General features: G+C 43.1%; 1 protein-coding gene across 3 annotated transcripts; it reads left to right on the top strand.

The window, feature by feature from the left end:
* The first annotated feature begins 5,628 nt into the window (after window positions 1-5,628).
* Window positions 5,629-20,719, top strand: LOC112077214 (uncharacterized). 3 transcript variants are annotated; one of them, XM_024143773.2, is made up of 12 exons: window positions 5,629-6,129; window positions 6,641-6,955; window positions 7,046-7,077; window positions 7,189-7,247; window positions 7,355-7,569; window positions 7,700-7,953; window positions 8,065-8,202; window positions 8,347-8,515; window positions 10,290-10,316; window positions 10,474-10,500; window positions 10,794-10,820; window positions 12,615-12,754. In XM_024143773.2, exons 1-12 carry the CDS (start codon window positions 6,027-6,029, stop codon window positions 12,737-12,739), a joined length of 1,491 nt encoding a protein of 496 aa, XP_023999541.1. In that variant the 5' UTR covers window positions 5,629-6,026; the 3' UTR covers window positions 12,740-12,754. The 3 variants fall into 3 exon arrangements, with proteins under 3 accessions (XP_023999541.1, XP_023999542.1, XP_070297706.1); XM_070441605.1 differs by lacking the exon at window positions 12,615-12,754 and adding an exon at window positions 19,633-20,719 and having other exon boundaries at window positions 5,649-6,129; XM_024143774.2 differs by lacking the exon at window positions 10,474-10,500.
* Window positions 20,720-21,073: the final 354 nt, after the last annotated feature.

Raw genomic sequence — 21,073 nt, 5'->3', positions numbered from 1 at the left:
GTAGAGTAAGTGGTGTAATAATGTGTTGTAATTGTAACGATATGTTTGTGGTAGAAGTAGTGTGATAATGTGTTGTATTGTAGATATGTTTGGTAGAGTAGTGTTGTAATAATTGTGTTTGTAAATGTTGTGGAGAATAAGTTTCTGTTGTTATTGTAGTATGTTGTGTAGGTAGTTAATAATGTTTTGTATTGTAAGTATATTGTTGTGGTAGAGTAGTGTGTTAATAATGTGTTGTATTGTAGATATGTTGTGGTAGTGTGCGGTAATAATGTGTTGCTATTGTAGATATGTTGTTGGTAGAGTAGTGTGTATCTATAGTGTTGTATTGTAGATATGTATGTTGGTAGAGTAGTGTGGTAAGTAATGTGTTGTATTTTATATATGTTGTGTAGAGTAGTGGTGTATAATGTGGTTGATTGATAGATATGTTTGTCGGTAGTGTGTAATAATGTGGTTGTATTGTATATATGTTTGTGTAGAGTAGTCGTGTTAATAATGTGTTTATTGTAAGATATTGTGGTAGGTAGTGTGTAATAATGTGTTGTATTGTATATATGTTGTGTAGAGTAGTGGTGTAATAAGTGTTGTTTTGTAATATGTTGAGGTGTAATAAGTGTTTGTTTGATAGGTTGATTGATAGTGTGTAATAATGTGTGTTGTATTGTAGATGTTGTAGTAGAGTAGTGTTGTAATAATGTTTTGTATTGTTAGATATGTTGTGCTGAGTAGATGTTGTATATAATGTGTTGTATTGTAGATTGTGCTGTGGTAGATAGTGTGTAAATACATGTGTTGTATTGTAAGATATGTTTGTAGAAGTAGTGGTGTAATAAGTGTGTTATTATTGTAGATATGTTTGTGTAGTAGTGTGTAATATATGCGTGTGTGTTATGTAGGAATGTGTTGTGAGTAGAGTAGTGTGTAAGTAATGTCGTGATTGTGTATGTTGTGTAGAGTAGTGTTTATGTGTGTATTGAATGTATAGAGTAGTTGTTAATAGATGTGGTTTGTATTGTAGATATGTTGTAGTAGAGTAGTGTGTAATAATGTTTGTATTGTAGATATGTTGTGGTAGAGTAGTGTGTAATAATGTGTTGTATTGTAAAATAGTTAGGTAATAGTGCTGTAATATGTGGTGTATTGTAGTAGGTGTGTAAGTATGCATGTGTTGTATGTGTGTTGTGCAGATAAGTGTTGTAATGTGTGTAGAATGTGCTAGATAGGTTGTAATAATGTGGGTTGTATGTAGATATGTTGTGTAGAGTAAGTGTGTAATAATGTGGTTGTATTGTAGATATGTTTGTGTAGAGTAGTGTGTATAATGTGTTGTATTGATAGATAATGTTTTGTAGTAGACGTAGTGTGTAATAATGTGTTGTATTGTACATAATATGTTTGTGTATCTAATTGTGTTATGTATGTAATTGTGGTAATCATGATTGTGACCCAGGAAGAGTGCTGCTGCCTTGACAGGACTAATGGGATCCAGAATAAATACAAAATACTTACCTGTTGTATTAACAGATATTTCCTGAAGGAGTTGTATTAGTCTCGAATAACTTTCAACATTCTAAATAAAATATATACACTTTAAATCTACAACCTTTTTGAAATGAGTAAAATAATATATTTGATATAACATTCTTGACTTTCTACTATAGCTTCTACTTAACTTTAGTGAGGTGCAAATGAATGGAGAGACTAAGAAACTAAAGATTTCTTACCATTGCTGGTAACAGAAGTTTAATCTTGCTGTTCTCAGAGTCTATGTTGAATGAACAACTTCAACCCTGCTTTACTGTCAATGAGAACAGAGGGAACTCTATCAGCAATTTATTTATGAATCAGGATGGCAACCGTCTCCAAATGGCAGCCTCCTACATTAGTTCTAATGTTTTTCTGATGTGCCTGGGAGTTAATAATAGTGTACTAAGAAAGGGAATAAGGAGCCATTTATAAGAGAATAAGTTCCCATTTATAAGAGAATAGGGTGTCATTTCTAAGTGAATAGCGGGGCTTAAGCATTATAGAGGCCAATGGGTGGGATTTATAAGGAAATAGGGTGCCATTTATAATAGAGAATAGGGTGCATTTATAAGAGAATAGGTGCCATTTAATAAAAGGAATAGGGGCCATTTATAAAGAAATAGGGGTGTTTTATAAGGGAATTAGGCGGTGCCATTTATAAGGGAATATGGGGTGCCATTGATATAGCGAGAAGTTAGGTTGTCATTTCTAAGTGAATAGGGTGCCATTTATTAAGAGAATAGGTCATTTAGTAGAGGCCATTTATAAGAGAATAGGGTGCCATTTATAAAGGAATAAGGTGCCTATAGGATCGTGCCATTTTATAAAGGAATAGGGTGTCGATTTCTAAAGTGAATAGGGTTGCCTTTGATAAAGAACTAGGGTGCCATTTATAAGGCGAATAGGGGTGCCATTCATAAGGGAATAGGGTGCCATTTATAAAGAATGAGGGTCCATTTTTTATAAGGGAATAGGGTCCATTTATAAGGTAATAGGGGTGCGCATTTTATAAAGGAACTAGGGTCACTTTGTATAAGGAATAGGGTCCCCATTTATAAAGGAAATAGCGGTAAATAGGATTGTCATTTATAAAGGAATAGGGTTGCATTATAGAAGTCCATTTATAAGGCGAATAGGGTTGCCATTTTAAAGGAATAGGTTCCATTTATAAAGGAATAGTGGTCCATTTATAAGGGAATAGGGTGCCATTTATAAGGGAATATGTTGGCCATTTATAAAGGAATAGGGTGCCATATTATAAGGGATAGGGTGCCATTTATAAGGGAATAGAGGTGCCATTCTTTAAAGGAATTAGGTGCCATTTATAAGGGAATATATGGTGCCTATTTATAAGGAATAAGGGTCCCATTTATAAGAGAATAGCCCATGTATAAGGGAATAGGGGTGGCCATTTAAGGGATAGGGTGCCATTTATAAAAGGAAATAGGTCATTATATAAAGGAAAGGGGCCATTTATGAGAATAGGGTGCCCTTATGAAGCAAAATACAGAGCTAATCACACACCTTAATTTCTCACCAGCTCTGCTGACCTATTGTATTCTCTCTGCTGTGGTGAACATCGACAAACTAGGCTCTGGCTATTCTGTTTTAACCTTCGAAGAACTGTCTCTGTTTTCTCTACTGATACAGATCATCCCTGTCTGTTCTAGTCATCAAGACTGGGTGAAACCAGCAGTATGTAAGCACGATCCTGTTAACTCTATAGGTCCAATTGTGAGAAAAATGTACTGAGGAAACAGAGAACATAGCATGATTAGCAGTCATATGATCTAACCATTCAGACTTTACCCTGTCAGCAGATCAGTAACTCAAACTGTCACGTTGTGTTGAGAGGTGTTTAGGCAGGAGGCAGTCACTGTGTAGAGGGAGTAGGCAGGAGGCAGTCACTGGTGTAGAGAGGAGTAAGGCAAGGAGGCAGTTCCGCTGCTGGCTAGAAGAGGAGTAGGGCAGGAGGCAGTCACTGGTTAGAGAGGAGTAGGCAGGAGGCAGTCGCTGGTTGTAAGAGAGAGGCAGGAGGGTACGGGATTAGTGCAGGAGGCAGTCACTGTGTAGAGAGGAGTAGGCAGGAGGCAGTCGTGGTTGTAGAGAGAGTAGCAGGAGCAGTCGGCTGGTGTAGAGAGGAGGTAGGCAGGAGGCAGTCCCTGTGTAGAGAGGAGTAGGCAGGAGGCAGTCACTGTGCTGAGAGGAGTAGGGCAGGAGGCAGTCACTGGTGTAGGAGGAGCTAGGCGGGCAAAAATCCATGGGGGTGGAGAGGAAGCAGGAGGGCATCACCTGGTTTAGGGAGGAGTAGGCAGGAGGCAGTCACTGTGTAGAGAGGAGTGCAGGAGCAGTCACTGGTTGTACGAGAGGAGTAGGCAGGAGGCAGTCACTGGTGTAGAGAGGAGTAGGCATGTGGCGTCACTTGGTGGTAGAGAGGAGTAGGCAGGGAGGCAAGTCGCCTGGTTTAGAGAGGATAGGCAGGAGGCAGTCGCTGGTGTAGAGAGGATGTAGGACAGGAGGCAGTCACTGGTTTAGAGAGCGAGTAGGCAGGAGGCAGTCGCTGCTTGTGTAGAGAGGAGTAGGCAGGACGGCAATCCTGGTTAGAGAGGAGTAGGCAAGGAGCGCAGTCACTGGTGTAGAGAGAGTAGGCAGGGAAGGCGTCACTGTGTAGAGAGGAGTAGGCAAGGAGGCAGTCGCTGGTGTAAGAGAGGAGTAGGCAGGAGGCAGTCGCTTGGTGTAGACGAGGAGTAGAGCAGGAGCAGTCACTGTGTAGAGAGGAGTAGGCAGAGGCCAGTCCGCTGCACAACATATCTACAATACAACACATTATTACACACTACTCTACCACAACATATCTACAATACAACACATTATTACACACTACTCTACTACAACACATCTACAATTCCCAACCTTGGCTGTGGATGACAATATCATCCAAATAGGCCACTGCGTACTGTTAGTGAGGTCGGAGGATTCGTTCCATCAGGCGCTGGAACGTGGGCAGGGCTCCGTGGAGACAGAATGGGAGCACCCGGTACTGACACAAGCCGTCCGTCATCGAAAACGCCGTTTTCCCCCGGGATGAGGCTGCCAATGGTACCTGCCAATATCCTTTGGTCAAGGGTGCTGATGTACCGGGCCTTTCCCAATCGGTCGATGAGCTCGTCCACCCTCAGCATGGGGTAGGCGTCGAACAAGCTGATGTCATATCACACCCCGGAAATCATTACAGAAACGTAGGCTACCGTCCGGTTTGGGCACCACGATGGGGCTGCACCATGCGCTGTGGGACTCTTCGACAACCCCCATCCTCAGCTTAGCCTCCACTTCCTGCTTCACGTCCTTCAGGCCTCTGGGATCCAATATGGCTTCTTTCGTACCGTTTCCCCAGGCCGGGTGGGGACGTGGTGTTCAATGAGGGTCGTGTGGCCTGGCTTCTTGGAGAATACCTGTTTTCTGATCGATGAGCTCCCTGAGCGCTTGCTTCTGGGCCGGGTCGAGGTCCTCATTGCTCGGGAACACCACTGGTACCGTTCGCGTCCTGGGTCCCGACCATAACACGGCCAAGGCTGTTCTCTCGTGCCACCTCTCAGTTAGGTTCACATGGTAAATCTGTTGGTGTTTCTGCCTCCCCGGCTGCCGTACACGGTAATTGACGGTTCGCAGCTTCTCTATCACCTTGTACGGCCCATGTTTCCAGGAACTTACTTTCTGCCTTGGGGATTAAGAACAACACCTTGTCTCCCAACTGGAATTCTCAGGGCTGAGTTCCCCGATTGCAGACCTGGGCTTGGGCGCGTTGGGCCTTCTCCATGTGTTCCCTTACCACTGGCCATATGGATGTTATCCACTCCCTCATCGTCTCCACGTTTTCTACCGCCTGTTGTGCTTGTTGGGCCCGGACGAATTGAGCTATCAACTCTTCCATGCTGATGCTGCGTAAACGTCAACCCTGATCTGACACATTATCAGATTGTTCGCATTCTCCACCACTTGTGGCAGATCAGGGGGTTTGGTCAAGACGTTTACACAGATCAGACACGGACAGAATTTTATTAGCTCGGTTTAAAGGATGTTTATTTAAATAACAAACCAAAAAGAAAAGGTCTCCTTCATAAGATCTCCTCCAGGTTAGTGTCTTCTGGGCACCGAGGTCAAGCGGTATCCCGTGGGGAACAAAACTGAGCTCCCTCCGTTATCTCTTGTACTAAGCACGACTATGCAGGAGTAACCTCTCTTTCCCAGACCCCTCTCCCGTGTGCTGCCATCCTGGCAACTTAATGGGCCTCATCCAGCTGGTGTGCAATCAGCCCCTTGATTACTCACCAACCACAATCAGCCCCAATTAGTCCTGGCTGGAGAGCCCGTCAAGACCTGGCATGTCCAGCAGAGGGAACCATCGCCTCGGGATGTAGACTGTCTGTTACCAGGCCTCGACGAGTCTCCCCGTGGTGGCTGACCTGCTGTATGCCACACAGGACACAGTGGATCAGATGGTGAAGAGATACGACCCTGAGGGAGCTGTGGGGAACACAGTGAATATCCTGAGGAAGATGAATCAGCATGATCTCACTAAGTTACAGAGAGATCATAGAGGTAAAACAAGACCAATTCATATATTTTTTTTTAAAGTTAACTTCCTTGTTTGTACGTTGAGTGAGTTAATCATCCTCTTTCCTTCACACTACGAGAACAACAACTTGCATATAATGTCTGCAAATGTTGCAACACCATGGACAACTATAGAAAAATATAGACTGTTGAAAAAGTCATTTCTGGACAGAAATATAATCCAATGTACCTTTCTTGACCAGAGATCTGCTAATGAATCCTCAAACTGCTCTCTTGATCCCATCCCCACAAAGTTTCTGAGTGTTTGTTAAACAATGTCTTAGAAATGAAATATTGTCAATTTTTGCATTGCCTTCACCTCGTTGTAATCATGTTAGTTGACATATATATAACTAGAAAAACAGTTTACAACTAGAAAATGGCGTCACTAAGCCAAATGTTGCCTTCTGGGATGTTATTTAGTCAGTGACAATGTGATACATGACAGGTTACTCTTCTCTCTCTCCTGAGCTGTTGAACTGTCCTCCCATCCTAGAGAGACCACTGGAGGTGGACTGTCCTCCCATCCTAGAGAGCCCACTGGAGGTGGACTGTCCTCCCATCCTAGAGAGACCACTGGAGATTGACTGTCCTCCCATCCTAGAGAGCCCACTGGAGGTGGACTGTCCTCCCATCCTAGAGAGCCCACTGGAGGTGGACTGTCCTCCCATCCTAGAGAGCCCGCTGGAGATGGACTGTCCTCCCGTCCTAGAGACACCACTGGAGATGGCTAACAGTCTCAACACAGAGGTATCTGTGAACACCCAGGAGAACACCCAGAGGATGGATGAGGAGTTGGGAAGAGAAAGGGGTAACAGCTATACAGTAACATCTTAATCTGGAACAATGATGCAGTTGTATAGTAAAACATGATGATTGATGTTTATCTGGTTCTCTTTAGATTCTCCTCTCCTCTTGGATCACCATCACATGGTAAGACCCTCACTGGACTGAGAGAAAGACAGAAAGAGAGAACATTTGAATTTAAAAACTATTCTTCACACTACTGGTTGAATTACAGTATCTATTGTTTCTACATTTTAGAGTTCTCCAGATGAATTTACACCTGAAATCCACGATCAGGACAACAGGGGAGAATACCGGTAACTTGATTTATATAATTTTTCTTATTGGTAGTTTGTATAAAAGAAGTACACTACCTTAAATCCAGGAAATCTCACAAAATGAAATTCTTCATTGTTTGTTCTAGATTCCAGTGCCCCCGTGCAGGTCTGTTCCAGTGCAGTATAACAGGCCTGGTGTTTAGGATGGAGGGAGAGGGAGAGGTGCTCTATAGGACAGTCCCCTGGGACAGGAGTCTTCTAGCCCAGAAAGGCAAGAGGCCTGCAGGACCCCTGTTCAATATTGACTGCCCTCAGAAGTCTGTCAGTCAACTACATCTCCCACATTGTGAGATTCTTTCTGGTATGTATCACTATTTCATGAAGAGTAATGCAATAGTTGATGGTTCAAACATTTGTTTGCAAAATGAAAATTGTGCAATCAATATTGTCATAGCTATCTGAACTAAACACACAGATCTATTTTGTTCCAGAGGGTGGATGTGACTTCCTGTCTGTAGCCCATGTGACTGATGACATTGAGTTCATCCCTCCTCTTGAGACAACAGAAAAACACATCATAATAAACATCACTGGATTCTCTGCTTATGGTGAAGTCAAGGATGATAATGCTCCCATCACCTCCATAAATGCACACGTGTTGCTATTTTACCTACCTCAACCTGTCCCTAGAAGAAAGGCCACTCTGAATGTGTTGTTGCTGCCCAGTAATGTTGTGATCAGGGAGGTATGTCATTTCATTCATTTATTGGTATTTTTAAATTATTTTAACCAATTGCCTTGATTGACTGTAATGATTCTTAATTCATTTGCCTCAACCATAATCCATGTACTCTAGGTGAAGGAAAAGATGGAACACTTGTCTGATTCAAAGGTTATCTACATCATAACACCTTCTGAATGTGAACTAATCCCTCAGCAACAATACAGTCTATCCACTGATCTGGTCCAGACAGGTCTAGTGATTCAACCCAAGGTGAAGTCAGAGCGTAACAGTATACTGTCACATATTTAACATATCAATGTAGTTTCTGCACTTTAAAAAGCCAGACTTGTCTGATCTTCTGCACCAACTGGTTTATTTGATACCACTAGTTATCACTGATCTTCTTTCATCCAGATTAAAAGGTTTGTGGACAATCACTCCTCTGAAAACTACGTCCCAGCATTCCAGGTGTTGTTACAATATGACACTATGGAGGTGAATCTATTTCTGAGGAAAGAAAATCCTGGAAGCACATCTACTGTGAGAGAAGACAATGTCTGGGAAAACCTTGTCCTGCTTCCAGGTAATACCTTTTAAAGTTGTTGTTTTCCCCTTATTGTTAAAATCAGGTATGTAATGTTTACCTTTTGCAGAAGTTAATTGATAGTCCAACAACCACCTTATAGTAACAACAATGATAATAATGATGATTAATGGTGTTAAAGATGGGCAACAATTCAGGAGAAAGGACCAGACTTGAATGTAACACTTAACTAGCTGCTTTGAATGCAGCTCCCTAGCACTCAACAAGCACCAGCTGCTACTAACTGCTAATCAGCCTCCACGCCTGTCCTCACTTGCCTTAAATCACCACTACCAGCCTAATTGACTAAACAGTTATTCCTCCTCTATGTTTTGTGTCACATGCAAGCCACTGAATGTGAGAAGCCTTGATTTATCGTAGTTCTTCTCACAGTTCACTTAAGTTTCTTAAAGTCCTGAACTTCATTTACAATGGAGATTGAGCTCACAGCCTCGGATTCCGAATTGCCTTCAGACCAAGTTTTAGACTCTCCCTTCTCCATTATCAAGGACACACCTCTAACCTGAAGGCCTCTAACCGCTGTCTCAGTGCCAAGCCACCATTCCAGGCCTCAAAAAGAACCGGAATACCGTGGCCGACCTCCAGGCCGATCTCCCCACTCCCATGCCTGGCAGAGCACACCATCCTCCCGTCTCTGCATGCGGAGATGGCCCGGGCCCCACCATCCAGCCAATCTACAGAACCTCTCCTCTTTGCTCCAGCTCCGAGGCATCTAAATCCAGGCCTCCAGTGCTGTCAGACTGGACCGTTTTCAGGCTACAGAAGAAACTCTGGGAAAGGGGATCCCGTTCCATCACAATGACAACATGGCTGAGCTGTTCCGCCTGTACGTGGGCTTCCTGCCTTGAGTTTTACATCCTCATTTTCTACCTACATCCCTTCTCAGCATGGCAGACATCACCATCCTTGACAAAGATACCTTCACCATCAAACACAGTAAACTGATCAGTTTGGCAGAACCACAACAGTCTACCTGTTCCGGCTACCCTCAGCAATTATCAACCACTCAACTACTTCCTGCAGCTCAGACAATCCATCGCCTCGCCAATGGTTCCATTCCCATATGAGACAAATACTATCAACGTATGGCTATCCTGATTACACTCTTTCCACTTCGGAGCTGCATCTCGACACGGCATCCCGGACAACATCTACCTCAGGCAGCTGATCCTGGTTACTCTCAAGGTTTTTATTCCTTTATTAAGGGAGTTTTTTTTCTTTTTCTTGCCACCATCGCTTCTGCTTGGTCTTCTGGGGTCAAAGGTTGGCTCACTCTGTAGGCATCTCGTCCATACCTCAAGCGATACTGCCAACCATTCAGTACCTGCAGTCCCAAACAGTTCACTTCCTTTCCAAGGTTCGACAAACTTGGAGTTCTCTTTTTGGGGATTGCCTTCACCACAGCAACAACTACCATGGCCTGACGGTGAAGTCTACCTGAGGCTCCAAGCCAAACCCTACAGAGTCAATCCCTCCTCTACAGCCCTCTGCTTCATCTGGTCCATTCTCATTCCCCTCCTGAATCCCTCTACTTCAGCCGGTCCATTCTCATTTCTCCACTGAATCCACGTTCTCACATCCATTTCCTCAATAAATATTCTAAACCCATTTCATGTCTGGCCCTTAAACTGGTGAATACTGTAGCCTTACCGATTAGCCTCAATACAAGACCCTGATATGACCTATTTACCATAAAATGTCTGGTTCAACTTAAATATATTCTGATTTGATTGGTTTTCTCTTTCTTCCACAGCTACGCCCCCAGCGGATGACTCAGCAGGTAAATGGCTTACAACAAGGTTTTCACTTAGTAGTTGGCTGAAAGTGATTGAATCAAAACCCTTACTAAACTACTATGCCTATATGGATATTCAATTAGATGAATTATGATACATCATTATTTTACTGTATAGTACAACACCTTCTTTCTCATCCAGTCTCCCCAACAGAAGTTCCCTCTTCAGGTAACGGTTCTCATCAAACCTTCTACTGGTCTTAGTCTCATCGCCGATGGTTTCCTCATCATAAACAATAATACAATGAGGAAATCAAATGTGAAGAACTCAAATTATCCTAATGGTTCTGTGTTGTTAAATGGATGATGGTGTACAGTGCCTTTCATTGGATCTTGCCTACAGTGTAACCTAGCTAATCAACTTTAAATACTATATACCCGCTATTTAATGATGTGGATGGTCTGCCAAATGAAATAATGTCTTGAGGAGCCCTTGTAATCAAGGTCTCTCTTTATCCACAGTTACACCACCAGGTGGAGTTACAGCAGGTAATTATCATTTCCTGTCTTCCCCCAAGAGATTTAATTGTGTTCCTTTAATATCAGATTTTTTTAAAGTAAACAATAATGTAGCTTTTTAGAATCCTAAAGATAAAAGAGAACTTAATGCTGAGTGTTGCACCTTTGCCTTTTCAATTATGATTTAATTGTTCGGTTGCGCCTCGACTCCTGTGAGTGTTGCACCTTTGCCTTTTCAATTATGATGTAATTGTTCGGTTGCGCCTCGACTCCTGTGAGTGTTGCACCTTTGCCTTTTCAATTATGATGTAATTGTTCGGTTGCACCTCGACTCCTGTGGTTAAGTGCCGTCCACTTCCTTTCTAATTCAATTACAATCTCAGCAAGATGGCATCATCACACATACCGGGGAACCTGTTGTTTACATACAGTGTATTTGGAAAGTTCAGACCCCTTCACTTTTTCCACATTTTGTTTAGGTTACAGCCCCACAAAAAAAGTATTCAGATCCTTTGCAATGAGACTCGAAATTAATCTCAGGTGCATCCTGCTTCCATTGATCATCCTTGATGTTTCTACTACCTGATTGGAGTCCATCTGTGGTAAATTTAATTGATTGGACATAATTTGGAAAGGAACACACTTGTCTATATAAGGTCCCACAGTTGACAGTGTATGTCAGAGCAAAAACCAAGCCATGAGGTCAACGGAATTGTCCGTAGAGCTCCAAGACAGGATTCTGTCGAGGCACAGATCTGGGGAAGGGTACCAAAGAAATTCTGCAGCATTGATGTTCACCAAGAACATGGTGGCCTCCATCATTCTTAAATGGAAGAAGTTTGGAAACACCAAAACTCTTCCTAGAGCTGGACGCCCGGCCAAACTGAGTAATCGGGGGGAAAGGGCCTTGGTCAGGGAGGTGACCAAGAACCTGATGGACACTCTAACAGAGCTCCTGAGTTCCTCTGTGGAGATGGGAGAGCCTTCCAGAAGGACAACCATCTCTGCAGCACTCCACCAATCAGGCCTTTATGGAAGTGTGGCCAGACGGAAGCCACTCCTCAGTAAAAGGCACATGACAGCCTGCTTGGAGTTTTCCAAAAGGCACCTAAAGGACTCAGACCATGAGAAACAAGATTCCAAGATTGAACTCTTTGGCCTGAATGCCAAGTGTAACGTCTGGAGGAAGCATGGTGGTGATTAAGGATCTCTGTACTTTGCTCCATTCATCTTTCCATCAATCCTGACTAATCTCCCAGTCCCTGCCGCTGAAAAACATCCCCACAGCATGATCACAGATCCTTAATCAAAACCTGCTCCAGAGCGCTCAGGGCCTCATGCTGGGGTGAAGTTTCACCTTCCAACAGGACAACGACCCTAAGCACACAGCCAAGACAAACTCCCCAAATGCAGGTTTGCCAATCTTGTAGCATCACCCAAGAAGACTCGGGGCTGTAATCGCTGCCAAATGTGCTTCAACAAAGTTCTAAGTAAAGGGTCTGAATACTTATGTAAATGTGATACTTTTCCAAAATAAATTTGCAAGAATTTAAAAAATAACTTTTTTGCTTTGTCATTATGGGTTATTGTGTGTAGATTGATGTGGGGGGAGACAAATCAATCCATTTTAGAAAGGCTGTAACGTAACAATGTGGGAAAGGTCAAGGGGTCTGATTATTCTGAATGCACTGTAAGGTCCTAATAATGACATTTAAATGGTAAAATTATCACATTTTAATGTAATTAGCATGAACACAACCAGTCATTATATTTATCTGTTGTTAAAAAAAGTAGACATGTTCGTTCACTCCAAAATAATTCCAGCATCCAAACTGCATGAACCTGCTGCTCCCCCTATGGACATTTCCACCCACCCCCCTCAGACTTCTACTCTGCCCACCACCTCAATGGTAATTCAATCACTGTTAGTTGTTAATATGAATATATAATCTCTATTTTTTATTAGATTTTAGTTTTTTTTCCACTGTGTCCCCAATGGACATTTACTCTGTCTGACTGCTTCTCCCTCTATGGACATTTACTCTGTCTGACTGCAGCTCCCTCTATAGACATTTACTCTGTCTGACTGCTTCTCCCTCTATAGACATTTACTCTGGCTGACTGCTGCTCCCTCTATAGACATTTACTCTGTCTGACTGCTGCTCCCTCTATAGACATTTACTCTGTCTGACTGCAGCTCCCTCTATAGACATTTACTCTGTCTGAATGCTGCTCCCTCTATGGACATTTACTCTGTCTGACTGCTGCTCCCTCTATAAACATTTACTCTGACTGCAGCTCCCTCTATAGACATTTACTCTGTCTGACTGCTTCTCCCTCTATGGACATTTACTTTGTTCTGCACGGCTGCTCCCTCTATAGACATTTACTCTTGTCTGACTGCTTCTCCTCTATGGACTTTACTCTGTCTGACTGCTCTCCCTCTATGACATTTACTCTGTTCGACTGCTTCTCCTCTATAGACATTTACTACTGTCTGACTGCTGCTCTCCTTTATGAGACATTTACTCTGACTGCTTGCTAGGACTTCCCTCTATGGACATTTACTGTCTGACTGCTGCTCCTCTATGTACATTTACTGATGCTCTCCCTCGATACATTTACTTCTGTTGACTGCTGCTTGTCCTCTATAGACATTTACTTGACTGACTGCTGCTCCTCTATAGACATTTACTCTGTCTGACTGCCTTCTCCCTCTATGGACATTTACTCTGTCTGACTGCTGCTCCTCTATGACATTTACTCTGTTGACTGTGCTCCTCTATAGACATTTCTCTGTTGACTGCTTTCTCCTCTATAGACATTTACTCTGTCTGACTGTTCTCCCTCTATAGACATTTACTCTGTCTGACTCTTCTCCCTCTATAGACATTCCTGACTACTGTTCTCTCGTCACCAATGACATTATTTTATAATAAATATATAAAACATTTTTATATGTTATATAAATCATAGATGATGTAATTAGAAAACCTGTTGGCCAACTATTCATATTTCTTGGAATTTTGAGTTTCTGTTTTTTATTATTTAGTACTGTTTTTTGTTTCATGTTTGGTGTGTAGGATGCCTAGGTAGCTGCTTCTGAGAGGGAACTAAATGCCAGCAGAGGCAGTAGAGGGCCAAACTCAACTACACCTCTTCTCGGAATGTGAGTGGACATTGAGTATATTTAGTCCTGATATATTAAAACTATGTAGTTAGTGGGATGAGATTGAAATACTGAGCCTACTGGTCTGTGCTGGAGAGATAATGCAACTTTAAAGTGGTGCATTCGACTCTAGTACATTCTCTATACTCTATTAACATCATTCTCTCATGACTGAGACTGAAAATGAAATGTAGAACAGTGAAGTGACCACAGAATGTGGGTGGTTGGGTAGGGGAGCCAGAATGTGTAGTGACACACAGTCAATGTGGTGCTGTAGGGGAACAGAACAGTGTAGTGACCACAGCATGTGGGTGGTGTAGGGGAACAGAACAGTGTAGTGACCACAGCATGTGGTGTTGGTGTAGGGGAACAGAACAGTGTAGTGACCACAGCATGTGGTGGTGGTGTAGGGGAACAGAACAGTGTAGGTGACCACAGCATGTGGTGTGGTGTAGGGGAACAGAACATGTGTGGACCACAGCATGTGGTGGTGGTGTAGGGGAACAGAACAGTGTAGTGACCACAGCATGTGGTGGTGGTGTAGGGGAACAGAACAGTGTATGTGACCACAGCATGTGTGGTGGTGTAGGGAAGAGGAACTGTGTGGTGGTGTAGGGGAACAGAACAGTGTAGTGACCACAGCATGTGGTGGTGGGTAGGGGAACAGACAGTGTAGTGACCACAGCATGTGGTGGTGGTGTAGGGGAACAGAAAAGTGTAGTGACCACAGCATGTGGTGGTGGTGTAGGGAACAGAACAGTGTAGTGACCACAGCATGTGGTGGTGGTGTAGGGGAACAGAACAGTGTAGTGACCACAGCATGTGGTGGTGGTGTAGGGAGACAGAACAGTGTAGTGACCACAGCATGTGGTGGTGTGATAGGGGAACTAGAAAAGTAGTGACCCACAGCATTGGTGGTTGAGGGAACAGACAGTGAAGTGACCAACAGCATGTGGTGGTGGTATGGGGGAACAGAACAGTGTTGAACTGTTTCTTGTGTCCAGGTTGACCCGGTCTGGAGAGATGCGTCGCCGTCTGGAAAGGCAGAGGAAGGGCCTAAGTCACTGGACATCAGGGTAAGACTAGTGGCATTTCAGAAGGGTCAAATGTCATTGTGAACTAACGTGTGTGTGTGTGGTGTGTGTGTGTGTGTGTGGTGTAGGTATTGAGACAGTGGAAAGATTGTGAATATGAATAACTATTCATGGTCTTTGTTTTATAGTGTCAGTATTTCTATTCTCTACTATTCCTTCCTTATTTCTTTTTATTTTGAGATCCTCCATGTTGGGTTCTAGACCTGTTGCTGGCCACTCTGGAGGGCTCACTGAAGAACAGCTGGAGACATTTCAGTCTCACCTGACTAGGGGCCGGCTGCCTGGCTTTCCTCAATCCCAGAGAGACAGCTGAGAATTGACAGACAGACACAGTGGATCAGATGGTGCAGAGATACGCCCTGAGCGGCTGTGGAGATACAGTGGAGATCCTGAGGGAGATGAATCGCATGATCTCGCTAAGAAGTTACAAAGAGATCACAGAGGTAAACAACAAGCAAGAATCTGTTCTTTAAAAGTTACTTCCTTGTTTATACATTGAGTGTGTGAATCACCTCTTTCCTTCACTCTACGAGAACCACAACTTGCTGACAAAGTTGAAAATACAATGTCACCTAGGACAACTGTAGAAAAAATATAAGACTGTTAAAAGTCATAATTGTGATCTAAATAATTTCTGGACAAAACTATTATCCAAAGTATGTTTTTTGACCAGAGATCTGTTAATTAATCCTCAGCCTGCTGACTTGTGTACTTCTCTTTGTTTTAATAGCCTTTACCTGGTCGTATTCTGGTTAGTTGAGATACACTGAGTGTACAAAACATTATGAACACTGCTCTTTCATGACATGACTGTAAATCCAGGTGAGCTATGATCCTTATTGATGTCACTTGTTAATCACTTCAATCAGCTAGATGAAGGGGAGGAAAAGGTCAAATAGGATTTTTATGCCTTGAACAGTTAAACATGGATTGTGTATGTGTGCCAGAGGGTGAATAGGCAAGACAAAATATTTAAGTGCCTTTGAACAAGGTATGGTAGTAGGTGCCAGGCATACTGGTTTGTGTCAAGAACTGCAACGCTGCTGGGTTTTTCACGCTCAACAGTTTCCTGTGCGTTTCAAGAAGATCCACCACCCAAAGGACATCTAGTCAACTTGACACAATAGGGAAGCATTGGAGTCACATGACCAGCATCCCTGTGGACTCTTTCGACCTTTGTAGAGTCCATGCCTATGAAATGAGGCTGTTCTGAGGGCAAAAGGGGGAGGGTGCAAGTCAATATTAGTAAGTGTTCTCTCTCTCTCTCTTACAGGAAGAAACGGAAAAGAAGTGAGTCACCACTGACCTCATCTCTCTCACTCCAACAGTTCACATCACTCTGCTTGCAAGACAACTTCGGCACGTGACATCTAACGTCGCACGCCGCTCTTTCTCTCGTCTGCGTATGCTGACTAGACACAATGTCTTGACGCCCACCTCGCGCATGACTGTATTCCTGGCGGACGACTCATTCTACATCTCCATCTTTAACTGTTACGCAACTCAGCTCCACTCTGCCCAGGTTTGGATGGGGAGTGTCACTGCACAGATATTTTCAGGTCTCTTCAGAGATGTTTGATTGTGTTCAAGTCTGGGCTCTAGCTGGGCCACTCAAGGACATTCAGAGACTTGTTCGGAAGCCACTCCTGCATTGTCAAATCAAATTTTATTGGTCACATACACATGGTTAGATGATGTTATTGCGAGTGTAGCGAAATGCTTYTMCTTCTACTTCCGAATGCAGCAATATCTAACAAGTAATCTATCAATTTCACAACAACTACCAAATGAACACAAATCTAATTAAAGGAATGGAATAAGAATACATATAAATATATGGATGAGCAATGACAGAGCGGCATAGGCAAGGTGCAATATATGTTATAAAATACAGTATATACACATGGGTGCAGTTGCCATACCAGGCGGTAATACAGTCCGACAGGATGCTATCAATTGTGCATCTATAAAAGTTTGAGGGTTTCGGTGACAAGACAAATTTCTTCAGTCTCCTGAGGTTAAAGAGGCGCTGTTGCGCCTTCTTCACCACACTGTCTGTGTGGATGGACCATTTCAGTTTGTCCCATGATGTGTACGTTGAGGAGCTTAGAACTTTCCACCTTCTCCACTGCAGTCCCATCGATGTGGATAGGGGGGTGCTCCCTCTGATGTTTCCTGAAGTCCACGATAATCTCTGTTGTTTTGTTGACGTTGAGTGAGAGGTTGTTTTCCTGACACCACACTCCGAGTGCCCTCACCACCTCCTTATAGGCTGTCTCGTCGTTGTGGTAATCAAGCCCACTACTGTTGTGTCGTCTTCAAACTTGATGATTGAGTTGGAGGCGTGCTTGGCCACGCAGTCATGCGTGAACCGGGAGTACAGGAGAGGGCTGAGCACGCACCCTTGTGGGGCCTCAGTGTTGAGGATCAGCGAAGTGGAGATGTTGTTTGCTACCTTCACCACCTGGGGGCGGCCCATCAGGAAGTCCAGGACCCAATTACACAGGGCGGGGTTGAGACCCAGGGCCTCAAGCTTAATGATGAGCTTGGAGGGTACTATGGTGTTGAATGCTGAGCTGTAGTCAATGAACAGCATTCTTACATAGGAGTTGTCCAGATGGGATAGGGCAATGTGACGGCGATTGCATTGTCTGTGGACCTATTGGGGCGGTATGCAAATTGAAGTGTGTCTAGGGTGATAGGTAAGGTGGAGGTGATATGATCCTTGACTCGTCTCTCAAAGCACTTCATGATGACAGAAGTGAGTGCTATGGGTTGATAGTCATTTAGTTCAGTTACCTTTGCCTTCTTGGGTACAGGAACAGGCCATCTTGAAGCATGTGGGGACAGCAGACTAGGATAGGGAGAGATTGAATATGTCTGTAAACACACCAGCCAGCTGGTTTGCGCATGCTCTGAGGATGCGGCTAGGGATGCCGTCTGGGCCGGCAGCCTTGCGAGGGTTAACATGTTTCAAATTCTTACGTCGGCCACGGATAAGAAGAGCCCACAGTCCTTGGTAGCGGGCCGTGTCGGTGGCTCTGTATTATCCTCAAAAGTGGGAAAAGGAGGTGTTTAGTTTGTCTGGAAGCAAGACGTCGGTGTCCGTCACCTGGCCGGTTTCCTTTTTGTAGTCCGGGATTGTCTGTAGCCCCTGCCACATGCGTCTCGTGTCTGATCCGTTGAATTGCGACTCCATTTTGTCTCTYTACTGACYTTTTGCRTGTTTGATTGCCTTGCGGAGGGAATAACTARACTGTTTGTATTCGGCCATATTCCCAGTCACCTTTCCATGGTTAAATGCGGTGGTTCGCACTTTCAGTTTTACGCGACTGCAGCCATCTATCCACCATTTCGGGTTAGGACCCTCTCTGTCGACCCTCTACGTCTTGGCTGTGTGCTTGTCTTGGCTGTGTGCACCATCCCTACGGTGAAGCATGGTGGTGCCAGCATCATGCTCTGAGGATGTTTTTCAGCAGCAGTGGCTGGGAGACTAATCAGGATCGAGGGAAAGATGAACGGAGCAAAGTACAGAGAGATCCTTGATGAAAACCTGCTCCCGAGTGCTCAGGACCTCAGACTGGTGCAAAGGTTCACCCTCCAACAGAACAACGAACCCAAGCACACAGCCAAGACAATGCAGGAGTGGCTTTGGGACAAGTCTCTGAATGTCCTTGAGTGTCTGTCAGAGCCCGGACTTGAACCCGATTTGAACATCTCTGAAAATAACTGCTCAGCAACGCTKCCCATCCAACCTGACAGAACTTGAGAGGATCTACAGAGAAGAATGTGAGAACTCCACAAATACAGGTGGCCAAGCWTGTAACGTCATACCCAAGAAGACTCAAGGCTGTAATCGCTGCTAAAGGTGCTTCAACAAAGTACTGAGTAAAGAGTCTGAATACTTATGTAAATGTGAAATTTCATTTCTTTATTTTTACATTTGCAAAAATGTCTAAACCTGTTTTTGCTTTGTCATTATGGGGTATTGTGTGTAGATTGATGAACTTTTTATTTAAATACATTTTTGAATTAGGCTGTAACGTAAGGGGTCTGAATACTTTCTGAATGCACTGTATATACCACTTTAATGATATTCATGGTCTGTCATCTTAAATATTTTCTTGATAAGCATGTGTAATCAAGGTATTTTTTATCCACAGTTACACCACCAACTGGCGATACAGCAGGTAAATATAATTTCCTGTTTTKCCCCAAGATATTTAAATGTGGTAGAGTTCCCTAATATCAGATTTTTTTGCAACAAACACAATAAATTTGCTATTTAGCATCCTAAAGCTAAGAGAAAGAAAACATTAGTTACTTAATGGTCAGCGAGTGTTGCACCTTTTCCTTCTCAATTATGAGTTAATTGTTCGGTTGCACCTCGACTCCTGTGGTTAAGTCCCGTCCACTTCTTTCCGAATTCAGTTACAGTTATTAAAAGGTACATTCAGCAAGTTGACATCACTATACACAACAGGGACTTGTTTACAGACATTAACATAAATGCATCATTCTGATCCATCAGGACTGTTTTATTTTAGTTATGTTTCATATTGTTATTTTCTGTGTCTAGGGACAACAAAGGTTCATTTTCTGCTGCTGAACACTCTGAAAGGGCTGGGCCGAGGCGACCTGAAGACATTTCAGTGGTACCTGATTAAGGGTGTGGCGGGCTTTCCTTCCATCTCAACGTGCCAGCTGGAAAAAGCTACCAGACCCACCACAGTGGATAGGATGGTACAGAGCTACTGTGATGAGGGAGCTGTGAAGATCACACTGGAGATCCTGAGGAAGATGGGCCGGAACAAAATGGCTGATGAGTTAGAGAAGAAGTTCACAAACAATGTCTGAATTGTATACAGTATGTCTACAACTGTATACAGTACTGTTTGTCTACAACTGTATACAGTACTGTTTGTCTACAACTGTATACAGTACTGTTTGTCTACAACTGTATATTGCCATTCACACATCAAGTCTTCTCTTGAGTTGGGCTCAGGGATGGAACAGCTGTTGAACGGTTGTGGTTGTGGTTGTGGGGGAAGGGTGGATAGTGTGCATGACTGTGTGCCACATCTGTTGCTATGGGGTAATGATGTTATGGACAATATAGGATGAATCACAATAATGTAATTTTTATAATGCCAATCCTTGTTATATGTAACAATCCTTAGTATAAACTGCCTACATTATTACGCATGTTATTAGTTAATTGTGTAAATATATATATATTTTTAAAATATATATAGATATATATTGTTTAATACCTGTATACAATCAATGTGAGTGCGTTAAATGCTTTTAGCAGTTCATCTGTTTATGTTCTGTGGGTGGCAATGTGTGCTCTTTATATATAAAGGATGGGTCCCAATCTCTCAAAGATCCTAAGATACAGGTGAACAGGGGTGGTCTGCCAGTCACTGGGACCACAATCAAACTTGGGATGGGGAGAGGTTTTAGCGGGTGAAATAGTGGAGAACAATTGGAGATTTACTCAGTAGCAGTGCAAATACATGGTACAGCTATATGGACACTCAATAATTATGGTACTTTTTATTAATGGTAGTTTACAAACATATATTATATGTTGTGTCAAGTGCAAAATTGTATGTGGAGGCGTCAACAGCTGGACCGCCCTTATGTATGCATTTTACAAATTCTCAAATAATTCAATCAATCAAAAATAATTAAAACTTGTATCTCATTATGGTGAAATATGTATAGGCTCACAGATAATAAGAAAGACGCTCAGTATTTACCTGGTGAATATGTATAGGCGTCACAGATAATAAGAAAGACGCTCAGTATTTACCTGGTGAATATGTATAGCTCGCAGATAATAAAGAAAAGACGCTCAGTATTTACCTGGTGAAATATGTATAGGCATCACAGATAAATAAAAAGACGCTCAGTATTTACCTGTCGCAGATAATAAGAAAAGACGCTCAGTATTTACCTGGTGAAATAGTATAGGCATCACAGATAATAAGAAAAGACGCTCAGTATTTACCTGG

Source organism: Salvelinus sp. IW2-2015, unplaced genomic scaffold, assembly GCF_002910315.2.
Source record: "Salvelinus sp. IW2-2015 unplaced genomic scaffold, ASM291031v2 Un_scaffold4387, whole genome shotgun sequence".
In the NCBI taxonomy this organism is placed as follows: Eukaryota; Metazoa; Chordata; class Actinopteri; order Salmoniformes; family Salmonidae; genus Salvelinus; species Salvelinus sp. IW2-2015.
Note: the sequence above shows the minus strand (reverse complement) of the source record. Positions and strands in the feature narration are given on the sequence as shown.